A 27,168-nucleotide genomic window follows, 5' to 3' on the forward strand; every position below is an offset into this window, starting at 1 on the left:
ATGAAAGTGAAAAGGGAAAGTGAAGTCTCTCAGTCGTGTCCGACTCCTAGCGACCCCTTGGACTGCAGCCTACCAGGCTCCTCCATCCATGGGATTTTCCAGGCAAGAGTACTGGAGTGGGGTGCCATTGCCTTCTCCGAATACCACGTTAGTGGACTATAAAATTTATAATTGTTGATCTTATGTGAATTGCACCTCAATAAAAAATGAATAAGCCACGGAGGCCAAGGCAGCCCTAGCTGAAGTTGGAGCCACGTTCCTGCAGCACCCTTTCTCTGGAAGAGAAGGCTGAACCGGTTTTGGCTTGCGTGGCGGTCAGAGCAGCAGACTCACGCCCCGGCCCCACCAATCCCAGAGCACTGGCAGGGCACTGAGTGCCCTCTCGCGCAGGTCCCCAGCGCACTGCAGAAAGAGGCGGGTGGTTGTGAGTCATGTTCTGCTGGCTTCGCCACCTATTGGCTGTAACACTTTGTGCAAAATACCCAAAACCTTACCGGACTCGGATTCTGGGGCCAGGTAAGTAAGGGAAATCTCAATCTGAGGTCTCCCCTGGAGTTTCCATTTATCAATTTTTAACCCCATTTCATCAATCTAAATTTGCCGCTTTGGCGATTTCATCATCTAAAATAGGGATTTCTTATTGATCTATGGTATCATGGCAACCCACTCCAGTATTCGTTGCCAGGAAAAATGCTACGGACAGAGGAGTCCATTGGGTGGCCAAGAATCCGATAGGACTGAAGGGACTGAGCGGTGCACACACACGTACACACTCACTATTAACTGCAGTGGTTTTCCTAAAAGGTACGTGAAACAATGGTGAGTTTAGGAAACAAAGCTGCATCTACGATTCAATGAAATAGGCCTAAAAATTTCTAGTTATGTTGTGTGCTTATTACTTGATGTCTGTCTCACCTCCCTTCCCACCTATACTCCTGGCAAGATGCCATAATAGGTGCTTAATAAATGTTGACTGAACGGAAAGAACATTTTTTTTTATCCTTGGCTCCACCCCTCACAGGCAGTTTGACACAAGTAGAGTCATGTAATCCATTTAAGCTTCGTTTTCCTAGTTCACAAAATGGCTGTAATAAACCCAGAGCCTGGCGGGTACGAGGCTTGAAAGAGGAAGTGTCCTTTTTACCTGTTCTCAGGGCACGAGTACTCACTCCATAAAACTCCAATCCGATGAAAAGACAAGAAAGGTGTTTTTTTTTTTTTTTTTTAAGAAAACTTTTATAGCAAAATGTATATGGGAAATTTAAGGGAAAGGAAAATCGAAGCTGTTTCATTTTTTTTTAAAAAGCTTTATTTGATATGTGTCTGATAAATCGCTTCAGTCGTGTCCGACTCTTTGCCATCCCATGGACTGTAGCCCGCCAAGAATACTTGAGTGGACTGCAATGCCCTCCTCCAGGGGATTGGCACTGGAAACTGGCATTAGGACACCTGGGAAGAACTGGGCGGCTGGTTGGCATCGCTGACTCGATGGACGTGAGTCTCAGTGAACTCCAGGAGTTGGTGATGGACAGGGAGGCCTGGCGTGCTGCGATTCACGGGGTCGCAAAGAGTCGGACACGACTGAGCGACTGATCTGATCTGATCTGATCTGATGTTCTTTCTCGTATTCCAATGATTTCAATCTTTCTTTAGGTCCGAGCTGTCTGTAGATGGCAGAGGAGAGAGAGAGAGAGAGAGAGAGAGAGAGAGAGACATTAGAAAACGGAAGTCAAAGACTGTAACACCTCCCTCCTCCTCTCTGTCCCCACCCCACCCCCGCAATGCTGACGCCTTATCCAGGGTCTGTCTAGGGCGTTTGGACCTTCCCAGCCGCCGCGGCACTCACTAGCCTCCGGAACTTCGCAGCGCGTCCGCTGCCAGTCTGGGCTGCTCCGGGCTCCCCAGCCGCTCCCGAGGCGCCCGACGAGGCAGGGAGACAGCGGTTGAACAGCCCGTGGGGTTAAGAGAACAAAGCGGGTCTATTACTAGTGCCAAGTTGTTTACCACACATAATTCCAGGCGACTGGAGGCGAAGGTGTCGCCGCCTTGCCCTTAGAACGTCCCCAGGTAACTCTTGCAACTCAGAGCGATTCAGCGAACTGGCGTAACCAGAGAGGTCAGGGGTGCTCGGGCTCAGGGGTGCTCTGCAGTATGAGAATCTTCGGTTCCAGTCCTATTGTATTTTTTCCCAGATACCCCTTTCCCAAAGCGGCTAATAGCTTCCTAACGTTTCTAGAAAAAAATCTGTGTGTGTGTTTTAATATTTATTTATTTGGTGCCCAGGGTCTTAGCTGTGACATGTGGAATCTTTCATCTTCACTGTGGCATGCGAACTCAGTTGTGGTATATGGAATATAGTTCCTTGACCAGAGATGGATCAAATCGGGGTGTCTTGCCTTGGGGAGTCTCAGCCAATGGGAGACCAGGTTGATCTAACATCCTTTTTTGGATTTACTGGGCCACTACCTTATCTGGTCTCTACCCTTCTCTTTGATCTCTGTGTGCTTTCTCCATCTGGCCTTCCCATCTTCTTAACTGGCCACGTTCTTTTTGGAGTAAGTCTTTGCACTTGAAAGTTTCTCTGCCTCCAGTGGCTAATCTCTTCTCATAAGTCTGGTTCTCTGACCACTCTTAAGATAGCCTCGCCTCCTATTCACACTTCACTCTTATCCACCACATTAGTTTTACAAACTCACTCTTCGAAATACACTGTTATGTTGCTTAAAAGTCTAGTTTCCCGGAATATAAGCTCAGTGACAGCAAGACTCCTGTTTTGTCTTGTTCATTTCTGTGCCCGACCTAGACTGGGGCTGATCACACAGTAGGAACTTTGAAAAAGAAAAGAAAGAAAGAAGAAAGGGTGGGAAGAAGGGGATGTGTAGGGACAGAGGAAGGAGGGATCATCCGTACTTGGGTTAAATATCCTAGGTTTGATTATTCATTTGCCTGTGGCCCAATTTGATCATCTAAATCCTTCTCTTCAGCTCCTCCCAGTTCTTACTCCGCTCAACAGCCCTCTGATTGGCCCCTGATCCTATGCCTTCCCTGGACTTCCCTGGTGGCTCAGACGGTAAAGCGTCTGTCAACAATTCGGGAGACCCGGGTTCAATCCTTGGGTCCTTGGGTCGGGAAGATCTCCTGGAGAAGGAAATGGCCATTCACTCTGGTATTCTTGCTTGGAATGGAAATCCCATCAACAGAGGCGCCTGGTAGGCTACAGTCCATGGGGTCCCAAAGAGTCAGACACGACTGAGCGACTTCACTTTCTTTTCACTTTCCTATGACACTGCCTTAGGCAAGCTTCAATTTCAGGAGAGAGAGGGTAGCAGGCTAAAGATGTGCATGCCTCTCATACCCAAGGCGCTGCGCTCAAGACATCTCCCAAAATCTAGAGCTAGCCTCTCCACTCTGTCCTCCTAAGCTCCCCTAGAGCACGAGGAGCCTAGTATCCCAGTTGTGAGCCAAAACAGGATAGGTTTCAGTCTCTTTGAAGTTATGGTTTACCTTAAATTTTCGTGTAATTTCGTATTAATATAATGCTTTAGATAGATAGATAAAACAATTCTGTCTTCAGAAAACTAAGAGTAAAGTTGGTATTTTAGGCAGGTAGGAATGAGGTGGGGGAAAGGGGACCAAGGGAAAAGAAGTTCTTGTGGTTGTAGAAAAAGGCAAGGAGGACCACATCCCCATCATAACAGAATGCTCAAGGGAGGGAAAAGCTTAAGAGAGTGTTTCTCATAGAGTGTAGCAAATCCCAGTGCAGAGTTGGGGAGGTATCCGCTCCAGTTGCCCTCAGAACCCACTGGGGAGCTCTGGAAAACTCCACCGCATTCTGCAACAGAGTAGGGAATGACAGGTCTCTGCCAGACGATGCCACGAGAATCTGACTTTGGAAACCCCAGGGTGGTTCAGCGGTCTTGGCAAACTAATGGGAAAACTGAGAGCCATTGAATGGATGCGGCTGCAGCTCATTTGCGGGAAGAGGGGCCACTCACTAGACCAGGAGCCTCCGGAGTGTTCAGTTCTCCTCAATCTAGTCTAGTTGTGCAGTGAATGTTTAGAGGATGGGAGGCCCGGTTTCTGCGATGGACTTTAACGTGCGGAAATCCATCTTGAGACATCCCGTCCGCAGCCCTAACGTGGTGGCGTGATCGAAGACTGGGGTTGTCCCACGGGTTGGCAGGGTGAGCTAACACCAAATAGCCTACTCTCCCGAGTCCAACTTTCTCTTCTAAAAGTGAATGCTCTGGGAAGCGGAAGCTCTCTGAGTTCAAACTCGTGGATCCACCACCTCACCTGCCGGACCTTCCGCGGAATCTGCGCTGGCATGGCTACCGCCTTCCGTGTCCTCTGCAGCCGCGCGCAGGTACCGGGCGACGTCGCGGTGGCCCCGCTCCTCCGCCAGGTCCACGGGCAGGCGGCCCCAAGCATCGCGCACATCCAGCCGCGCTCCAGCTCGGTGCAGGGCCACCAGCGTGTCCAGGAAGCCCTCCCGGGCGGCGTCGTGCACCGGTCGGGTGAGGGTGGCGGGGTCCGCGCAGTTGGGGTCCGCGCCGTGGAGCAGCAGCAGCTCGGCCACGCGGGCGCTGCCCATCATCATCACCTGCCAGAGACAGCAGAGTGGTCAGGACGGGTGGGGGCAGGGGCAGGATTAAAGAAACTACTTGTAGAACCCCTACTCCCTGCAGATGCGCTTACAATCCGCAAGTATCTAGTTACTACTTTTTTTTTCAGTTACCGACTCGCTTAGCCAGTTCTCCTACCTGTTCCATTTTTTCTTTTTCTGTACACACTGTTATATTCCCCAACATTTTGCGGGGTTCCAGCCACGAACAGAACACTACCAGAGTCATAGATAACAGCAAAAGGGTGAGGAACAAACTGACTTCGACTACAGTCTAACCTCCTGTATTTTATTTTGATATGAAATTATGCAAGGCCCAGAGACATTGTATGGCTCACTGCTGTATGTCCAAGCCCAGAACGTGGTAATTGTTTAAAAGCAAAAATGAAAAAAAAAAAAAACAAAAAACCCACAAAAACTTAATTCTTGTAAAACGTTAAGCTACCCTTGATTTCCCTGAACGTTAAACTTCAATTTCTTGAAGTATAAAATGAAGTTTGTCTAATCAGTCCTAAAATTCCTTCTTCTGATAAGCTAAATAATGTTCCCTAAAGATGTCCATTTCCTGATACTCAAAAGCTGTTAACATATTACCTTATGTGAAAAAAGGGACTTTGCAGATGTGATTAAATTAAGGATTTTGGGGGCAATTAACCTGCATTGTCAGGGTGGGCACAATTTAATTACAAGTTTCCTTATAAAAAGATCTCAGTCAGAGAGAAGATATAAGAATGGAAGCAGAGGTCAGAGAGAAAACGCAGGGGCCAAGAGCCAAGGAATGTTGACTGTCACTAAATGTTGGGAGAGGCAAGGAAATGGATTCTTCCTTAGAACTCATAAAGGGAATGCAACCCTGTGGACCCATTTTAGAATTCTGATTTACAGAACCATAAGATAATAAATTTAAGTTGATACTAAATTTGTGGTAATCTGTTATAGCAGAAATAGGAAGACACTTTCCAAGATCACACTCTGAGACTTCATTAAAGAGGAGGTGCTCACCTCATTTGGTTCCTAAATAATCTTTGATGATACAAGAGCATTAACAAAGAGGAATTTTGAAATACTGTTCACACAATCACAGCAACTTTGCAATTTGAGTGTTATACAGTGGGTGGAGGTGATAGACCATTCTTTTTTAGGGTAACCATTATTTGGTTACATTAGCTACACTATATTGAGGAATTACTTATTTTTAGTTGAATTCTGTATTAAACTTGAATTAATTTGTCCAAACCTAGGAATCTTAACAAGTTATACTGTGCTTGTTGAGTTCTGTCCTGGAGAAAGTGAAACTGATTTAATTTTCAAAAAACACAGAGAAAATTTAAGTGAACCAACTTGCAGCTACAAAAAGAAAAACTAACATAGTGCATTAGAAGAAAGAATTGTTTTAAAAGAAAAACTGGGGAAATTTACACTATTGGATTTCTAATGGATTATGAATTAATTTCCAAAACAAAGGGGCCACACCCAAGAATACCATAATCTTTTGGAAGATCTACTACAAGTGCCAGAGCTCATATATATGTATGTCTCCTTCCATGCTTGTATATAATGCAGGTGAAAATATATTAGATGAACTGGATAAATGAAGTCCTTGGTCTTAGTCATTAAATTGGTTAAAGGTTTTATTATATGCTACAGTATTAAAGTATGAAAAGTAACATATTTAAATCATAATAGTAATCCAAAGCAAAAAGAAAATTAATCATTCAAATGAATATTTCTAGGGTACTTAAGTCAAATTGAAGATATAAATTTAATTTAGTCATTAAAATTTTTCTATAAGTATTTTTAAACACAAATTTGGTTAGGGTTCAAAACTAAAATCATATCCCTTTTGTTGATGCCCTTATCCTATTTAAAAATAATTTTAAATTATTTCTTTTTGTATTTAAACAATAAGGTCTAATATAACATCTTCCAGAACTAGAAGATTGTAACGCCCAGTCTGCAAACTGCTGGCAAAACGTTAGAGATATCCAATTATGAATCACGCATGCATTAAAAAAAAAAAAGAACTCATGCTTCTCTTCTACAACCATTCAACCTTTTTATCTCCAAATCTCTCCACATTTCAAATCCCAAATAATCTCAAATTTGAGGATATTTTATTTTTATTTTTGTATCTAAAAGTATATAAAATGTATCTATTCTATGTAGCATAGTTTGAGGAAAGGACGATTCACTTGTGAAATCACTTGTGAAGTTTCAGGTTGAGTTACTTTTCCTTTGTCTTGTTATGCTGGAGTTTTTGCAGTGTGCATTTTATATAAATATTGTTTTTCAGAATCAGAAATTGTCGAAACCTGGAATAAAACTGGAGTGACGGCCAGGAAGAATTCATTTTTAGCTCCAGATTTAGAAAAAGAAAAAAAAAAAAACAGTAAAACGAACTGACAACGCATCCTCACACATACAAAACTGGAGTGGGGAGAGGAGAAATGACATTTTTAAACTATGAGGAATTGAAAACTCCCCAAGAAATTAATCTGTACCAAGTAAGTTTAAAATACCCCAAAAGGTAAGAGACACTCAAGTGGTAGCTAAATTGGCAGCATTATTTCAGGCATAATTGCACTAATTTTTTTTTTCATATATTTCCTAAACAAGCATATATGTTCCTTACTCGGTTAAAAAAAATAATAAACACGGTATGTGGTTGCTTCTGAATAATTTCAATAGACCTTTATTCCAACTTACACAGCAGTAGATTTCCACTGAAATCTCCCTCTCACCCCCACCCCACCCCAACAAAGAAGTCGATCAGCTCCATTCACAATTTTGTAAGTTCGGGGGTAAGTGGTCTAGCATGTCTTATTGTCTTTATACTCGTACTCCAGACGTTCGTCAATTTCGCATCTCGGTCTATATTAACACACATAGGTTCTCCCTTCTAGATCTTCACACCGTTTTAGAGATCTGAACCCCACGCGCCTTCTCAGCCAACTCCGCGGCCGTCCTGAGCCCCCTGAGAGTCGCCGAGAGGAGGTCTCCGATCCCTAACTCGGTCTGAAAAGTCTCTCCTTTACCAAGAAACGCTTACCTGGTTCCGACTCCATGGCAGACCTCGTCCTCCAAAGCCCTCGCCACCCAGACACCCTGCCGCCCACCTTTCTGCGGCAGACCTGCTGACCCACCTGAATCGCGCTTCGACCGTAACGGTTCGGCGCGTTGGCCGACGCCCCCGCCTCGAGCAGCGCCCGTACCTCGTCAGCCCGGCCCAGCGCGGCGGCGACGGCCAACAAGTCGGCCGAGGTCTCCATGCTGCTCCCCAATGCTCGCCCCTCGCTCCCTCCCTTCCTCCCGCCTGCGTCGAGCGCGGGCGGCCCGCCCAGGCAGCTCTCGAGCAGCCCGCCCCTCCTCTTTCCTCCTCCCGGGTTGGCGGAAGCGGCCCCCAAACTCGGCCCCTCGACTCCTCCCGCGGAGTCTTTGCACCCGAGGAGCGCCCTCCATGCGCTCTTCCAGGAGGCGCCCTGTGCTCCCAACGAACAAGACATCTATTAAGTCGCCCCCCGCCGGGCCTCCTCGGTCACAGGTCCGCCGCCCACGCGACCCGAGGCACCGGCCGGAAGCTGTCCGCTCCGGTAGCGCGGCGGGACCGTGAAAGGAGGGCGCCCTGGGACCTCCTCCCCTCCCCCACCCACCCGCGTCCTCGCGGCCGGTCTCCCCACTCCCATCAGAGGCGCACGCGCGGCTCCGAGCGAGTTCATTCCAGCCAAGTGAAAATTCCTCGCGCATACACCCTGCGTGGCATGAGACAACTGCACAGGATTCCTAACTGCCAAGTTCGAACCAGTGTGTTTGGAGTCATAGGCAAAGTTATTGCTTCCTCTTTTAATCAGAAGAAACGGCCAGCTTGTCCTGGCGCTGAGAGCCCAGGATAGGTATGAGCCATTCCACCGTGGAGGCTTTCCTTCTTGGAGAGGACACACTCCCCCTCCAACGCTCAGCACCAGGTTTTCGAGCGCTGGCTCAATTATGTCAGAAATTCTAGCTCAAACATCCCTTCTGGAGAGCTGGCTCACGCGCCAGGCTGTGCCTCCCTCCCTCCACACACATGTAAAACGGATGTAGGGGGAGAGCGTTTCCTAGGCTTGCACAATGCCTGGCACTAGTGCCTAGTATACGGGCTGGCTCCGAGCAGATGAGGTCAATTTAAAAGGGATGGTGGAGATTTCTACCTATAAGCAGATAGGAACATGGTAAGGGTGTCCTTAGGCTTAGCAGGCTCTGTTCTCAATAATTCCTCCTACACCAGAAAACATGCTCATTGTGCTAGGGACAAGGCTGCACTCATAGATAATTCAAAAAGCAGGCTCACACACTGTCTTGGTGCCACTTTTGTCCACCTTTCCTTCCTATTAGAAAAACCTTACACTTTTCTTAGTTATAAAATGGGGGGGGATAAGAGTTGTCCCTACTTCCTAGGACTGTTTTGAGTTTTAAATGAATTGATACACACATAAGCATTTAGAACAGTATCACACACCTAAGCTAATGCCTGTTAGCTCTTAAATTATCCATTTTGAAGATTTTCTTGTAATCTAGGAGACAGAGAAGGAAATGGTTTGGGTAGAATTACCAGTATTACATATAAAAGGGCAGGCAAGAAAACCTTAATCACTGAAACAATGATGGACATGTTCCAATGACCGACATATTTAATGAAAAGTTAATACTTAATCTGTCTGCTAGATAACCCAGCTCTGTTTTAAAAGTTATATTTCAATTCTTTTTTGACTCCTCTTGAAGACCCATAATACTTGACTATACTTTCAGTGGCTGCTAGCTTAGGCAACACATGAGGTTTTAAATAATGACAATTAAAACTTATGGGATCTCAAATCCATTATAAAATCCACAATGCATCACTGTGTTATTTATATTTTCCTCCAGGCACCTCTCAAGTACTAGAGCAACAATGATGTGGAAAATTCAAACTGTGGTAGAACATAATGTAAACATCTTCTAATGTTGCTTAAGGTATTGTATGATAGGGGGGAGGAAAACAGCGGTTGTGGTAATGAGATGGAGGGAACAGATTTCCCTTGTAGTATGTTTGGCTTTTTAGACTAATATCAAAATTAGTTATCATCATTAAAATAATGGTTCTTAATCTTAGGGCAGGGAGAATAAGCTGTTGAAAGCTATATACCCTCTCCTCCAAAAATAAAATATACAATTTTATTTAAAAAGTGTGTTTGCTGGCACATGTAACTTTTAGGGAATTCAGAAATTCCTCTAAAATTCAACTATAGATTCCTACATTAGGAACTCTTTAAACTCTCATGCAATATATTGGACTGTTGACGAAGGAAATGGGCGATCGAACAGTATAACAACATCCACTGGATGCATTATATATAGACATAGAGGTTGAGTTTTCTCAAAAGCAGGTTTTAGACAGGTATGCACTAGCTCCAACACTTTCAGTAGAGATTGCTAAAGACTGTGGCATCCTTGTGGAGAAGGCAATGGCACCCCACTCCAGTGTTCTTGCCTGGAGAATCCCAGGGACGGGGGAGCCTGGTGTGCTGCCGTCTATGGGGTCGCACAGAGTCGGACACGACTGAAGTGACTTAGCAGAGCAGCAGTGGCATCCTTGAGTGTGGCCCCTTTGTTCTAGAAATTGACCCCATACTCAGTCAGAAATCTTGTATAAATAGGTAGCTAGTAATAATATGAAAGATTGCCTAGTTTTTCTTTTAAAGAACTACCAAACTCTCAACTTACTCATGTATATTAGATCAGACCTGAGGGGAAAATCTCAGAATAAATAAAATATAAAACCCAGGATCCTTGTGCTGGTTATGCTAGTCTCAGATTCCCCATGTGTAAAATGGAGTCATATTTTATGGATTGATAAAGTAAGATGATACATGTCCAAGAGCTTTAAAAATTCCGAAGTTTGTTGGTTACTGTTATTACCCTTCTCAAACTTCCTTCTCTTCGCTGAGAATGACATGGCCTTATTTAGGTTTGTGCTGTTTTGGTAGTTTTGAAAATCTACACTATGAAATAAAAATCTGTCTCAATTCTGACCATTTTTTTTCCCACCATTATTCGCCTCTAAAAATGAATGTTCATTCAGCAAGCTCAAAGGTTAAGGGTAGAGCACTGAGTGTGGCGGGGGTCGGGAGGCGGAAAAGATATTAAATATATGGGGCTTGAGTTAAAATGCCTGGGTTCAAACCTAGACTTTTCACTTAATCGCTCTATAACAAAGTAACTTAATGCACTTGGAGCTCAGTTTCTTCATCTGTATAACTGGGATAATAGTACTTGCCTCAAACAGTTGTGGTAGGGATTAAATGAGGTATTATATGTTATATGTGTAGAAGAGCAAAGAAAAGTAGACACAAGAAAATGAAAACGGAACCAAGCTCATTCTGTGGCTTAGGGGTCTCCATGGATGCTGAAAGCTCATCTTAGTCTTAAAAAATGTGAGTATAAAGATATAAAAGTATAAAGATGTTCCAGGCAGAAGTGAATGCAAAGAGGTTTGGGAAAACAGAAAGTAATTTACTGGGATGCATGTGAGAAGCTGGAAACATAAACTCCTGAAAGAAAAGCCTGCAAAGGAGTCTGTTAAGTGCTGCTTACATGGATCAGAAGGAAAACCAAGAGTGAATGGGATGTCAAGGAAGTGGGGACACGGTGTATAGGCTACTCTTTCACAGGTTAGCTGCGATAGTTCAAGGCAACGTGTGATAAGAGGAGGCAGAAGGGAGGTGGAAGAGGCCTGAGCACACATATACCCTAAAGGAAGAGTGCCGGGTGACAGGAAGAAGTGTTAGGAGAAGAAAGAGAGAGAGAAATTGAGGACACAGGCAAGATAGGGTATTTCTGGGGACCTGAGGCACCTAAAAAGTCAGGAAGAAATGGAGTACAAAGCACAGGGAGTGATCATAAATTTGATGCAGGAGATTCAGCTAGATGTGGGAAGGGAGAAAAGGTCAGGGCAGGGAGGAAGTTGAAACACTTCCTTCTGTGAACAAAGAAGCCTGGCTTGTTTACAGTGATGATAAGATGGTGGGTTAGGAAGTGAGAATGGTGAAGATTTAGGATATCTGTTAGGAAGAAAGATGAATGGGCTAAGACAGACTTAGAAACTGAGAAGCCTTTCCTTCAGCCTGGAGAACCCAGCTGAGGGTAGGCGACACTATCAGAGGAATGTGTGACTCTTTTATTTAAATTAAAGGAAGCCTTGTGATGATGGTGCTCCTGTGACCCTACAAATCAAAGAATAGTAATTCTAGATGTGAATATTAATTCAACACACCACCAGAAAGAGAAAGAAAAACATTTGAGAAGGTGTTAATAGTATTCTGAAATTAGGTTCTGGTTCTTACAAGCCACTGCAGGATTCACAGGGTATGATATGCATGATATGCACATACATCATTTGAAATAATTATTTTATCAGGAAAATAGAGGTTATTGGATACATAACTCTGACTTGGTGACAGGACTGACAACTGACAGTCTTGATTTCACTATCTGACAACTGACAGTCTTGATTTCACTATCTGTTTTTAAAAATTATTTTTAATTGGGGATAATTGCTTTATAATATTGTATTGATTTCTGCTATATAACAACATGAATCAGCCATAGGTATACATATGTCCCCTCCCTCTTGAACTTCCTTCCCACCTCCCACCCCAACCCACCCCTCTAGGTTGTCACAGAGCACCTGATTTGAGCTCCCTGTGTCATACAGCAGATTTTCACTGGCTACCTAATTTTACATATGGTAATCTATATGTTCCAATGCTCCTCTCTCAATTCATCCCACCGTCTCCCTCCCCTACTGTGTCCACAAGTCTCTTCTCTATGTCTACGTAATGACATGCTTTTCCACTGTGAACTCTTTTGAGACTACTCTTAGCTTCAATGTCCACATCTTTAAAATGGACTCTATCTTGCTCTACCTTTCTATCTCATGAGATTGTTATATCAAGTGAGGCAATATACATGAAAGCATACATCTCTTTACTGTATTTAATATTAGTATTGTTATAAACGAACCATTCAATATATAGCTTGAGGTTAAAAATAAAGAATATAGAGAATACCTCTGGACAGAAACAAAGAAGCCTATTAACTGTGGGGAGAAGAAAAGGGGTATGAAGATAAGCATGTGATTTTCTTTTCATATTCTATGACTTATATTGTTGGAATTTTGTACTATATGCATAAATTAACCATCTAATTAAACAATATCTTTTATTAGACAAATAAAAGTTGTTTTTCTGAAAGCCATTATTCATAATGTTATTTGACAAAGATTAACTGAGTTCGTACTATATGCCAGGTGCTTGGCATATAGTGGACACACTATAATTGTGGACACACACAAAAAAGAAGGGTCCTTAGTCAAGAGGGTGAATTGGTATCAACCGTCAACATATTTGATTCTCTCGAGGAGAAAGGTGGTCTGGAATTGGGATGTAGCCTTTAAGGGAGCCTACATTCACAGTATAGGAGAAGGAAGACGCACTCTGATCTGTGCACGTCAGTGTGCACACTGTAGTGTGCTAATACACTTCAGACCCGTGTTATCAGGAAAAAGATGTTGTGTTTCAGGGCCTGGAGAGGTTCCAATAATTAAGGTGATCTCCTTAGGAAACAGCTTATCAGAGCAGGTATACTCAGTTAACAGTGCTTCTAGACATATCTGGGCTGAGCCTGAATAAATGGGCTCTAGGGTTGAATGAATGCAGATGGTGACTGCAGCCATGAAATTAAAAGACGCTTACTCCTTGGAAGGACAGTTATGACCAAGCTAGAGAGCATATCAAAAAGCAGAGACATTATTTTGCCAACAAAGGTCCATCTAGTCAAGGCTATGGTTTTTTCAGTAGTCATGTATGGATGTGAGAGTTGGACTATAAAGAAAGCTGAGTACCAAAGAATTGATGCTTTTGGTGTTGGAGAAGACTCTTGAGAGTCCCTTGGACTGCAAGCAGACCCAACCAGTCCATCCTAAAGATCAGTCCTGAGTGTTCATTGGAAAGACTGATGTTGAAGCTGAAACTCCAATACTTTGGCCACCTGATGCAAAGAACTGACTCACTTGAAAAGACCCTGATGCTGGGAAAGATTGAAGGTAGGAGGAGAAGGGGACGACAGAGGATGAGATGGTTGGATGGCATCACCGACTCAACGGACATGAGTTTGAGTAAACTCTTGGACAGGGAGGCCTGGCATGCTGTGGCCCACGGGGTCGCAAAGAGTCAGACACAACTGAGTGACTGAACTGAACTGAAAGCAATGGAAGAATAATTTCAGTCACCTCTTTTAATGTAGAAAGAGATAGTAAAGTAAAGAAGAGCCCAGGCCTAGCTCTACCACCAACTTTATCACCTTGAGAAAGTAATACTTTATTCTGGCATTGATATCTTCAAAGTGGGCGCAATAACAGCTGTACCTCAAGAGAGACTTGTTCAGCCAAGAAAACTGCCCCTCAAAGTGCCCCTGGGTAAGAATTCTAAGAGCTTAGTGTCCAAGCCTGGCATTTTAAATGGGAAAGAAGAACCTTCTTGGGTAAAAAATGACAAAGAATACAAGGTTTTCCTTTAATTTTTTATTTATTTCCCCACAGGGATAAAATGTAACTTTAGTAGAAAGGGAGATCTCTGAGAAACAAAGCAGATCTCTGTAACAGGTTAGTTAAAAATAGGGAATGTGACCCCAGAAATTATATCTTTGGAAAATTCAAGACAGAGGCATGTTTTCTTCTCCCCCCACTTTTTTTTTAAAACTATTCTCTAGTTAAATTCAATACAGCACAATTACTGAGTATCTGTTATGAATAGGGCACTCTTTCAGGGACTCTATGATTTTTCACTTGTACTCTGAATTATCGTAAAATTTATCTTCCTGCTCAAACAGGATGTGGGCAAAGAGCACAAAACACAAATTCTCTTTAACTTATTATAAACCTGATGCATAATTATAGATAAGTCCCAATTTCTCAGTCTTGGTTTCCAAAGTATTAATTGGGTGTAGAATCTGCAGTACCTATCATCATCTTCCCAAGATGATTTTAAGGATAACTTCTAAGTATATGTTATACAGCAGCTGTCTTCTCCAAAGTGTGTGCAAAACATATGTGATTTTAAATCTATATAAGGAGTTTACTATTAAAACTATTTCTAGAGTGGACTCTTGTGATATGAGGACTCTATAAATCATGAAAATGATTAATCTCTAACTAAATTGTTTTATAAATGTCTGTTTTTGTTTGTTGATAAGTTTCTTTTGTTGAATTACTTATACTTATCTGTAGCTACTTAGCAAGTTGAAAAAACTAAAAGGTAGCACTGTATGTGTGTGTGTCTCTCTCTCTTTTTATATATATAGTATGTGTATATATAAATATATAATATGTATTTGTGTGCATACATGAATAATTTGTTTATATGCACAGAATATGGAGAATTAGAATTAGCCTCATCCTGAGGGACAAAATAAGTAAAGCATATAATCAGAAGAGAGAGAAAGAAGTAAATAGAAACAAGAGAAAATTCATTCCAAATTGCCAAGAAAATCATAATGGCTACCATTATTGAACCCCAACTATGTGATAAGCATTAAGCAGCTTTAATTAGATACATTATTTCTAATCCCACCACTATCCTGTGGGATAGAGAGTATTATCCTTCTTTCATAAAACAGAAAAAAAGAAGCCCAGAGTGCTTAACTCACAATGCACAAGGAGATGCAGTTCAAGTTCAAGGTTCCCAGTTCCATCTGAGAGATGCACACTCTCCCCACTAGGTCTCCCTGCTGATTGATTTGTACAGTATGTAGTGGACAACTCAGCAGTGTTTTCTCTTCTCTGAGAACTGTGCCATCAGGCAGGTTGTGAATTCTGGACCAAGGTGACAGGATCTCCACTTTTGGGAATTACCATGCTTCTGTGTGATTATTCCTGGCTAATAATACACATGGTGACAGAAATTTGGATCTTGAAGTCCCCTCAAAGTCACTTAATCCAGTCCTCTCATTTTTGAATGACTTCTTCCTGATTATAGTTCACATATGCAAAAAAAGTAAGAAATGAGCTTTATAAGGAAAATGAAAAATTATACTACATAGAAACAAGAACAGCATTTTGAAATATTTCCTTCCTGTCTTTTATCTTTGCTCAGTTCTTGTGGATATAACAGTTTTGAAATGAACTTTTCCTCTTACTCATCGTTAGAGCATTTTCCCAAATTCTCCAAAATCACTTTATAAACACTACTTTTAATTTGCTGCAACATACTCTACTTGGGGGAAAATGTTTACCTACCGATGCCCCTGTTGTCAGATATTTAAGATTTTTCAAAATTTTTGCAATAAATAGTATTGCAGGTTTTCAAAAAGTATAAGTCTTGTGATACATATTAAAAAATTGTTTTTTAAAAAGTTACCCCTTTGATTTATAAATGGAGGGGTAGTGCATTGCCATGGTTACTCAGCAAGTAAATGATTCCTGCAGATCTTAAACCCAATCCTCCTTTATGTTCTTTCTTGGGCCACAGCAACTTACTCTGACCGTGACAAACGTGGTTGGTGAGGATGTCAGCCACACCCTTAAATAATGATCTTGGAGAAGACACAAATGCAACATAGGTAATGGGACAATCTTAGTTTTTATACTCAGGTAGCCCGCATCCTTCATCGATCAGTTCTGCGGACTTGAATAAATGACATAAACTTTCTGAGCCTCCATTTCCTTACCTCTCAAAGAGGGGAATAAAACATATCTCATAGGGTTATTATAAAGAATATAGAATGTCAGATATAGAAAAATCCAGGTACACAGTAGGCTCTCAATAAATGGAACTTCTTTTCTTTTTTTTTTAAGGATACGATATTTACTATCATCTTATTTATTTAGGCCATCTGTCAATTTTTTTTCTCATTATTGTACATTCTGGCAGGTATCTGTGGATTGAACAAGCAAACTGCTTTCCAAAAGGTGTGATTAATTCTGTCCTCTTTGAATTCTAATCCCATGAAAACAGAGCTTCTTTGTAATCACATTGGCTGTATTATAATAAAAGTATGTCCACAAAATCTTTCATTAAATCATGGTAAGTAACAAAGGAGTGTGTTACTTACATTCATTCAGTGTTTCCTCTCCATTCATTGCCACCCACCACCATTCCTTGGATTGCAGTTCAAGTTGAAAGTACAATGGAGAAACTATAGGCAAAATTGTAAAGTTTACCTTCTCTAAGCTTCTATTCCCAACCTCCCTCTTTTTCCTCCTTGATGGGATAGATTTTCTCCTTTCAAATATGTGTTGCTGTCTTAATTGCTAACCTTGAAGACATACAGTATTCCAGCATATAGTATGCTGATGCTTGTAGGTGTTAGTATCAACTTGAAAAAGTGAAACTCACAGAGAAGTAACATTGGGTTTAGTTTTTACTCTTGGTGGAAGTTGAGTGTTCATGGTTGATCAATAGGGTTTAACAATGATTTAGGATACTCTAATTTCCAGTAGCCTAATACTGAGTATTCTAATACATCTATTTTGAAGCTTTCCTCTTCAAAGGGAGACTTAGTTACCACCCTCCCCACAACTATCCTTTAAGAGCAGACTGTCTTCTTGGGGCTCTAGAGTCTAACTGTTATCTTCATTTTTTTTTTCCCTTTCCTGGACTTCTGAAAATTCTGAAGCCAAACTACCCTCTGATATTGTAAAAGATCATAAGAAAATTTTCTGTGTTGGATCACTCTTCCTGGAGTCACATTCTTTACCCACTATGGAATTAAACTGCTCTGGAAGGAATCAACTTCATGATCACATAGGTCAATTCTGAATGAATCATAAAATGCTTTCTATTCGTGTTTTAGCACCTTTCACTTACAGATTTAACATTCCCACTTATGCTTTTCCCTTGAGACTCTAGATTGAAGATATACTTTTATAGTTCTCTATCTTATGGTTAAGATGATAACTCTCAGACTTCATTTTTCAAAAAATGATAACAGGATATTTTTTATGTTTATGCTACACTAATTTTATACACCTAGGTCAATTTTGCCCCAGGAAGTATATTCAATATATTTTGTCTCTTTGATATCCTACTAAACGTGAATAAGAATAGTTGGAGGTTATCTTCTAAGGCAGACATTTTGAAGGTTTTGAGGATGACTTTAACATTTCTTCCCCACTTTCTGTCCACCACACACACACACACACACACACACACACACAAATACACACACACACTCACACACACAACCCTATGCATGCACATTTTTTACCAAAGAACTTGTAGGAAAATCTGTGCAAAAACTATTGATTCAGATATACTTCAGCAACCTTTCTGAAGGAATCAAGAACCCATTATGTGTGTTCCCTCCAAAAATTATTATTTGGGGTTATTAAATTTTTTGATAAGTTAAAGGCAAGTTAATAACTTTTTTCAATTTTCTAAAACCAATTTAATTTCTTATTTTAGAAAACAGAGGTTCACGACTATTGTTAATACCTGTTTAATAATTATGAATACTAGAAACGTTTGGGATCACACTATAAAGGCCATCATGTAGGGATTATTTAAAACTTTATACTGATTTTCTGTACAAACTTACCTGACACCTTGGAATACATCAGTGATTTGAATAAATAAATATATGTTTATTATGATATGCATGTTCTTTAAAACGGAGTTCAGGAATTCCTAGCTACTCTAAATAATTATAGTTAAGAAGGCATTTACTGTAAAAGTGAACTAATGTGCTTTTAAGGATGTAGTTTAATTAGGCACTTTAATAATAACTGACAAATGTATGTGATGGATTGAAAGTTTACTATGCCTCTTTACATGTGCTATTTGTACATGTACTAGTTCTTACTGGATGAGTACTGGAGGGTACCACCTCAGGTTTACAGATGAGAAAATGGAAGCACTGAGAGTTTTAAGGATTTAGTCCTAATACCACACAGCTAGTAAGTAAAAGAAATGGAATCTAATCACAGACCACATATTCCAATAAAGTGACATTTCTACTTTGTGCTTCAAGTGACCCCTACGCTGGTGCATAGGTTTCCTATTTATTGATCTTAAATTGAAGTGGAAGTGAGTAATTTAATTTATAAAGAAGTTTTGAGTTAGTTTTATTCTGGGCAAGATACAAATTTCTAAAATGTTAATCTTCTTGTTTTATTATGAGATTGAATGGCTTTTAGAGCCTGGAAGGGACTTCAGTTATTAAACTGCCTTATTTTTCAGAACTTTTTCATTCACCTAATCAATATATATTTGCTAGAATATATGTAGCTAATGCTGAATAAAATGTAGATCCAAGAGAGTTAAGCAATTTACAAAATAACTAACTATAAGAGATGGAACTGACACTATATGTATACATTTATATATATAAATGTATTCACTCAAGAGGCAGTTATAAAGGGCTAAGTTAGGGCATTTGGTGCAAGAAGCACACCTAGTTGAATTTGGCATGTTACTAGTCAATGACTTTTGACAGACCATTTGCAACCCAGTCTATGAAATGAGAGAATAAAACCCCTAAAACAAAAGGAAAATGTGACCATTAAATGAAATAATATAAGTTGATGTCCTCTATCACTGTTAATAATCTCCTCATAATTATTTTGAGGAAAAAGAGAAAGCAAACTTGACCATATACTTTTAGAAGAAAGTTTCAACAAGTTTCTTTTCAAAAATTGTGTTACACAAAATAAATTCAGTTTCAACTATTCAGTATGTAAATTGAATTGAGTAAAATTCAAAGTGTCCATGTTGCATGTACATGTAACAATTATTTCAGAGTTAAAATATATTGCTAGTTCTATAGGCTGGTAAAGATTTGCAACTGGGGGGATACCCTGTTTTGGGATAGTTGCTGTTTCTTTAAATTGGGTGAAAGAGTTGTACAATTGCTGAGTCAGATGATCTGGCAGCCAGAGAGATTCAGAGCAAGAAAATGGTGGCACTCAAAAAAAGAAAGTAAAACGTAAGTTCCCCCCCGTAATAAACCAGCAAACTAATAGGGGTAACATTAGAAAAATGTAGTTTAAAAGCAGAAAAATTATGACTATAATTGGGAAAGCATAATATTGTAGTTTTACCTATAATTGCAAATTCTTTTTAAGCTTACATTATTTGTAAATATATTTTCTCCTCACCAATGTGTTTTTACAGACACAAAGACCCATCATTTTGTCTATAAGTGCTTTATTCTGTTATGGGTACATTTTACTGTAATTTGCCTTGATCATAAATAAATATAATTTAAACCTGTAAAATACTTCTATGTTTTCTTTCCCTTCTCTTACATAATTTTAGTGTGTTATGTTTACTGCTTGATTTCTGATTTGGAAAATAAAATAAAATGAAAAAAATCCCTTATTACTTATTACTCTATCTATCTAGCACTATCCATCCTATGTAAACAACAGTAAGTATATATAGTGCTTCAAAAAGATACCATTAATGTCTTTTGTGGAAAATTTCTGTCTGGTGCTACAAACTTTAATGCACAAGTATATCTTATTTCATCCTTTGCCCTCAAATGTGTTCTGATTGTAGAGACCTGACATCTAAGAGACTATCTTCTCCAAGTCACATGAAGAATCACATAATACTAATAAAGGGTTCCCTTCATTTGGTAAAATAGCTCCTCCGATGAATTCTTTAGATTCTCAATGTCCTACCTGGGACCCAAAGTGTGATTCTAAAGTTTTAAATCTTATCTAAAAGTCTGAATTTCAATTTAAAAGTAAATAATAAAAAATAAGTTAAAAAAAAAAACAATTTGGCCATATTTGTCCCAAGGAGCTATCTCTTAACAGAATCCCCCTTAAATGCTTTAAAATGCAGGTTATTGGGACTCCACAGCAAATCTGCTCAGTTAGATATTCTGAGAGTGAATTCCAGAAATATGTATTTTAAAGAGCAGTCCAGGTAATGATGCTGCTGATAACCTTTGCCTTACTTCTTTAACTTCACTAATTATTCTCATGATTAACTTAAAAAAAGGCATATTTATTTACACCACTCTGATGGCATAGCTTTGTTAGTTTCAATTTGTTTAAGAGATTACATATCTTTGTTCATACAGTGCTGAACCTCTACGAACCTACAAAACTTTCCTTCCTTGAGAAAAAAACACCTACTGGCTGTGCAACCATTTAAATAAATTCTGAGATTTTCTTTTTAAAGGTAAAGGGGGAAACCGAGAGCTAGTTGAAGAAGAATTAAAAAGTCATTTGTAATAAAAATTTTAAAATCAACTTATTCTTTTCCAAAGGACCTCTGAGGCACTGTAATTTTCAATCTTGTAGTTGACACTAATTCTTCCTTTCTATTACTTCTGATTATGTAGTCCTGCCCAACTGCAACAATCACTCTAGTTTTTATGCAAACAACACTGACAAGCAGAGATTATCTTCAATCCTTCTTTCTTTAAAAAGCAAATGTTATTGACATATAGTAAGTTCAACAATTGTCAATACACATGGGATTTCTGAACAAACATTGAAAGACCATGAATTAGGATTTGGAGCCTCTGCCGAGGCCCCCAGTTGGTGGGCATTTTCTAAGGTGGAGTAGTCTTTAAAAAGAACTCCCTTTTCCTACTAAACAAAATATTTATTACTAAGGTTGTCTCCATCAGTTGGCTTGCTGACATAGAAGTTGACCTTATTTTCAAACTTACTTTTTTTTCACTCTGATAAGTGATATCTTTTTAATGTTTTAACTGAAGGAAAAAAGTTTTCAAATATGAGGAAAGCTTCAGTATAAGAAGAAACCTATTGCGAGACCGTATCACTAGAAGAATATTACGGACCGTTCTTTATACCACCTTGCATCCCAGACAGAGAAACAAAGAAATCCAGGCCTGTCAACACTCTGGTTGCCCCCTAGCCTGGAAGGTAAAGGAATAGTCGCCAAAACTTAGAAGTGCACCTCGGAGTGAACCTGTCCCATCCCGCTCCCACTCTTGGGGGTGGGGGCGGGGAGGCCTAGTCAGTTTCAAGACGGAGAGGTGACCCAGAGATGTCCCCTGTCATACTTTTACCCCTCTGAAAGCCACGAAGCCCACTCAGATTCCACTTGCCCCCACGCCTCTCTCACCTCTGTCAGCCCGCGTCCTGCTCTGCGTTTAACCCTTTCTCTGCTCTGTTACTTTGATGAAATATTACGTGCGGAAATAGCTGCGGCGAGGAGCATCAGCCAGGCCCAGGGAAGGCTAAAAGTAGAAAGGGTGCGAAAGGGAGGAGTTGGGTGAGGGTCTGCGTCTAGCTCTAGCTGGAGGGTCCTACCCCAGCGGCAATAGCATCCGAAGCATCTCTAAGAATTGATACGGTGGGGTAAGAGTCAAGGTGGGTGGCTGGGGTTGAGAAGCGAAGGGGCCGGTTCAGAGCAACTTCGAGTCTCACGTCCTTCTAGACCTCACGTTGAGGTCCTGGCAACAACCGTGGGGACCCCAGCCTAGCTTTGGGAAGTGGCAAGCCCCACCTTGAAGTCGTCTAGAGAGGACTTGGGAGAAGGGATCCGGAGAAGGGGGCAAGTGCTAGAACCGGAGAGGCCTAACACCCAGGCGACTTGAAAACTGGTAGAGCCATCCATTTATCAATTATTTAAAAACGAACTACGTTGTGAATAGGGACAGCGTTCCCTAGAGTCAGAACCCTCACAGACTCTCTCCAGACCTTAAAGGCACCTTCTTATATAGAATATTTGTGCAATAGAATACTTTCCTCATCCTTTCTAAGTAAGGTCTTAGTTCACTGAACTGTAGGAAAATAAGGTTTTTATCTTTTTTTTCTTTTTTAACTGATGATGGTCATAGTACTTTGGAAAACTCAAAAGTATAATGAAAAAACAAAAGACCACCAACCATCTTGAGGAAGCCACTATAAATATTGTGTTACTGTGTGTGTGTGTGTGTGTGTGTGTGTGAAGAGAGAGAATTAAGAATAAGAATTGTTTACTGTTTCTGCTTTAAATCTTGCTTTTAAAAAATCACTTAACTTTATAATATAATAATTTTACATTCTATTAAATATTCTTCAAAAACATGATTGCCTATAATGATCCAGATCTGAAATATTTCAGACCTAATTCCAGAGTATAATTCAAAATAATTTAACAATGTGATTGCTAGAATTTTAGGCAATTTTCAATTTCTTGCTACTGTTTATTTGTATCAATTTTTGTCAGTATTTTTCTTTCCTTAAGATGATGCCTACTTATAGAAAAGCTAAATAAAAATGTATGGATATTTAGAAGCTCTTGATATACAATGTAAAAAACGTTCTTGCCAGTGAGGTGTTTAGGAAAGTGCATTAATCTTCAGTCAGTAAACAGACACAGTATTAATCATCAGGTATGTGAAAATCAGAATCTAGAGAGCTGTAGGGTTTTTTTTAAAGCTATTCAATATTAGAATTTTATGTTTAGAAAATGAAACTATACCCATTGTTTACATAATTTAAACTACAGAAATAAAACACCACTAAAACTTTTTATCAGGCTGGATTTTGGAGCAGAGAGGATTCTCTGGCCTAGAGTGTTTCAGGATGGAGTAGGGCAAGTGAGGTTGTTATGCTTTTCAAAAAGAACTAAAGGTTTTAGAAGCAAAAACACTGGGCCAAATGTTCAGCCTTCTTTGAAGAAAGTATTTTTTGAGATGATATAGATCACTTTATTATTAGGAGTCACTCACACTTTGGGAAAATGGTTTAGCTTAACTCTATCATGGTAGTTACTAGTGATAAACTAATACGTAATTAGCAGACCTGTAAAATATTGTGGACGCAGACAGCAATAGGCTGTGTTGAGAATGGGCATTTTAAAATTTGAGTCCCCAAAGAAGTAAATGAATATTGTCTTATTTCTGATAGCTAGAGATCATGTACACATTGGGAATAATGGTTTACTAACTGTATAGTGCTTACTGTGAGAGAACACTATGCCGTTAAAGGAGGGGAAAAGCCCTAAGAGTTCCCAGATAGCAGTAAACAAATAAATATTTAATTTCAGAAAAGTATGACTATTTTATAAATACACCAAGGTAGAGGTAACAAGTCAATTAGTGTAATTCATCAGGCACGTATGGATAAGAAACTAGTAACATGAAATTTTATTATATACAGTTTCCAGTCATATAAAAAAGTCATAATGAATATATTTGCAAAAGTATAAAACTATGTTAAACTAACAACACCATACCAGTCAGCGTTAATGTTAAATAATTCATACAAGTTATATTTTTAGCACTGTGGCTCTCAAGGAATTGTATGAGTCCCAACATAATTACCATCCACATATATTGTTAAATCAGCACAACCATAGACATAATATATATAATTACATGCCATTTATAATGAATACTTCCAGATGTTTTTTATATATGTGTAAAATTTCATATAAGAAGTTGGAGAATTGCACATATTTTCAAAATATTCTATTTTTTCTAAGCCATGTGTTCTGACATCAGATATTTGCTGAAAATTGGGCTTTTCATATGATCATCATATGATCAATGCATTTTTAAACAGCTTTCATACCTGAAAATTGACTTATACCTAAATAACGAGAAATAAATGGCTATTTAAAATGAACCTACCATTTTTATATTTTAACTCTTGATACAACAAATATAAAATGAATATTTCTCTAACTTAAAATAATCGCAATATTATCCTATGTACTCCTAAAATAGAAATCAAGTAATTACAGAATTTACATAGGTTACAAATCTCTACTTCGTTACTATAAGTTTTTGGATGCAACTTAATAATTTAAATAAAATAGCTTTATATACAGAATAATATTAAAAATGAAGATATTAAAAAACATATTATAATGGCTAAATGCTTGCTGGTACAGATAAAGCACCGTTTGAAAAATGGGATCCTGTTAGTGTTTTAAAATGAACTGAAATCAAATCCAGCAACACCCCTTGAAATTTTTTACAAGCTACTTCTACTAATGCTCAAAAATAACTGACCGTTAATAAAAATATGAAAAAGAAAATGTGTACTTTCCCAATCAATTGTTTGTAGATTTTCGCCAATAGAATTGAGGCACCTAATTAAACACGGATAGTGTTAACAGTTTTACATTTACATGTCAAAAATTCTAACGTTAAAATAAAAAAATAATTCCCCCCTATGCTGGCTTTTGCTTTTTTCAAAACACATATTTCCAGGGAAATAACGCCACAAGGAAGGCCACAAAAATGAAGCCTCATTAAATTGTTTTTGGGTTTTTCATCCTGGTTCTAATTAGCACTCTCTATATTGTAACTATATATATATTTTTCAACTATTCTGGTCATAGGAAATTACATCGACTGTGTAAAGAATTATCTGATGTGAGGACACAACTACCTAGATTTCTGTTTTTCAAGAAGTAGGCCTCATTTTGGGCCTTTTAGTTGGGGCCTGAGATGATTAAAATATGATCGATGTCATCCTTGGGCTCCGCACTGCAGTTCTGGCTTCTTCTAAACATATGGGCATTGTCCCGACTCCTTTAGATAACACCAGGCCGCTAAAAAAGAAATCTCCATCTCACTACGAAAGTCAATCTCTCCTTTGACTTATAAAAGCAAGTGATTGCTCCTCTTAGAAGTTACTGATCCTGCGATCAATATTACTATTTTGAGAGTAACAGTAATATTTGAGGGTGCGAACCCCCACCCTCAAACCTCTTCCACTACCGCAAGGAGAGAGGGTTGACCCGGCAGGAAGAAAAAAGGCGGCCTCCAGAAATCTAAGACCGTTAGTAATACTTTCCTTCAGGGCACAATAAAGTGCTTTTGAAATACACCTTGTGTGTGGATGTGTGTGTGTGTTTACTGATTCCCAGTCAGGAAATTCAGGAGTGACTGACTTCTAGAGTAGGTTTAGAATCTCCCAGTTTCCCCCAGAGTTTCAGGAACTTAATGAGGTGTGTGAAGGGGGCTCCGGGCTCACTCAGCATGCTGGGAGAACTGCACCTAGGAGAAACTGTAACTCGTATGGGGAGAAAGTGGAAGGAGCCACCAACCCCCGTAACAGCCTCCTCTAACCTCGTCCGGAGGTGACTTATCTGTGCAATAGATTACATCAAACAAAATCACCCAAGGGCCGACTGCGCCCCGGGATTTTCGAGGCCTTTCCTACCTGGTCTAGGATGCATCGCTGCGCTCTGCGCTGGCTCCTCACTAGCCATCAGCACGAGGGCCACAGCGGCCCGCACACTCGGCGCTGCCCACTCACCCGCTGCCCGCGCGATGTGCACCACGAAAATCCTGACTCGTGGTGGGCCGTTCGCGCGCCGAATCCTCACTGTAATCAAGAACCGGCGCACCATGTTCTCGCCGCCTCGGAGCTCGGCGACCGCTGCGCCGCCTTTTGACTTCAGAGGTAGGCAGCTCGGCGCCCGCCCCCCAAGGATCGCAATCTGAGACCCACGCGCAGCCGCCCGCCCATCCCCGCCCCGCAGGCGCGCCCCCGCCCGGGCCGGCGCGCGCTCGCTCGCCCCCAACCTCCTGGGAGCCGAGAACCGTTCTGCGCTCAGCGCGCGCGGGAAAGGCGGGCTGAGGCGCCGGGCGGCGCGCGCGCGGGAGGCTAGCTTCCTAGGTTCCTCTCTCGCCCGCGCACCTCTCCTTTCCCGCCTTGTCCACACTGCCCCCCTCCCCTACCCCGCCACCTTCCCACCCAGCGCGCGGGAGCGCCACGCGGTGACAGCTCCGGGTCCTGACGCCACAACGCATCTCCAGGCAGCCCGCCCCCCTCGCAACATCCGTCACCTGACCCGGCCATATCAGGAACCGCCACGGTCCGGCTCCCGTCTCTGCTTCCCTGACCCCCTTCCTTTATTCCTCGCGCCCCTCGCTGGGGTGGGGAGGTCCTCCCTTTCTTCAAACCGGATTATTTAAAAAACAAAAAGAAAAAAACGCAAAGTCATCTCCTGGCTCTATCCGCCATTCACGAGGCTGGATGTCAGTTTTTGAAAGAAATGGCGCTACGCTCCACTTCTAGATTTGGGAAACCAGCGGAATTAAAGGAAACTGCTGCGACATCTGGACACTGCGTGGCGCTGGCGCCGCTGGAGCGGCGGGCCCGCTCCGGACCAGGTAGGCGGAGCCGAACCCCAACTCCCGCTGGGTCGGGGCGCCCCTTCCCCTCCCAGCTCCACGCGCTGCGGAGGGTTCTGGGCTAGGCCAAGAGTCCATTCACCAGGCAAATTTTATTTTCGGTTTTGACATCCCGCTCAGCGAAGCATCTGAACGCTTCTTCCTCTTTCCTCCTCCCGCCGTGCTCCCCTCCCCCACGGCTGCTCCCCGTTCTCCGAGTGTCCCTGCGTCCACCGCTCCTTCCTCCCGCAGCCTTACCCCCCTCCTCCTCCGGCCTCACGCTCGGACACGCTTCCCTCTCGCTGCCCGACTCCCCAGCACGGTCCCTCTTCTCTCTCCTCGCCTCCCTCCCTACCTCCCCCATCTTTTCTTCCACATCACTGATCCTTTCTTTCTGGACACCCCCCAACCCCCTCTCTGTGCTGCTGTGG

General features: G+C 41.2%; 1 protein-coding gene across 5 annotated transcripts; it reads right to left on the minus strand.

Moving 5' to 3' along the window:
* Positions 1-1,286: 1,286 nt before the first annotated feature.
* LOC102284461 (cyclin-dependent kinase inhibitor 2A) lies at positions 1,287-26,662 on the minus strand. 5 transcript variants are annotated; one of them, XM_070375965.1, is made up of 3 exons: positions 26,411-26,662; positions 4,297-4,603; positions 1,287-1,664 (listed from the first exon to the last, which is right to left on the minus strand). In XM_070375965.1, exons 2-3 carry the CDS (start codon positions 4,598-4,600, stop codon positions 1,639-1,641), a joined length of 330 nt encoding a protein of 109 aa, XP_070232066.1. In that variant the 5' UTR covers positions 4,601-4,603; positions 26,411-26,662; the 3' UTR covers positions 1,287-1,638. The 5 variants fall into 5 exon arrangements, with proteins under 5 accessions (XP_070232066.1, XP_070232065.1, XP_014334766.2 ...); XM_070375964.1 differs by lacking the exon at positions 26,411-26,662 and adding an exon at positions 25,878-26,032; XM_014479280.2 differs by lacking the exon at positions 26,411-26,662 and adding an exon at positions 25,782-25,918.
* Between the last annotated feature and the right edge of the window lie 506 nt (positions 26,663-27,168).

The sequence above is a fragment of the Bos mutus genome, chromosome 8 (assembly GCF_027580195.1).
Source record: "Bos mutus isolate GX-2022 chromosome 8, NWIPB_WYAK_1.1, whole genome shotgun sequence".
NCBI lineage: Eukaryota > Metazoa > Chordata > Mammalia > Artiodactyla > Bovidae > Bos > Bos mutus.

Excerpts from the sequence above, each read along its gene's own strand:
- LOC102284461 (XM_014479282.2), bottom strand. The coding sequence starts at position 8,127 with ATGTCTTGTTCGTTGGGAGCACAGGGCGCCTCCTGGAAGAGCGCATGG. Across the intron at positions 4,604-7,767 it reads ACGGTCGAAGCGCGATTCAG|GTGATGATGATGGGCAGCGC; the intron begins GTGGGTCAGCAG and ends TGTCTCTGGCAG. Across the intron at positions 1,665-4,296 it reads TTCCGCGGAAGGTCCGGCAG|ACAGCTCGGACCTAAAGAAA; the intron begins GTGAGGTGGTGG and ends TGCCATCTACAG.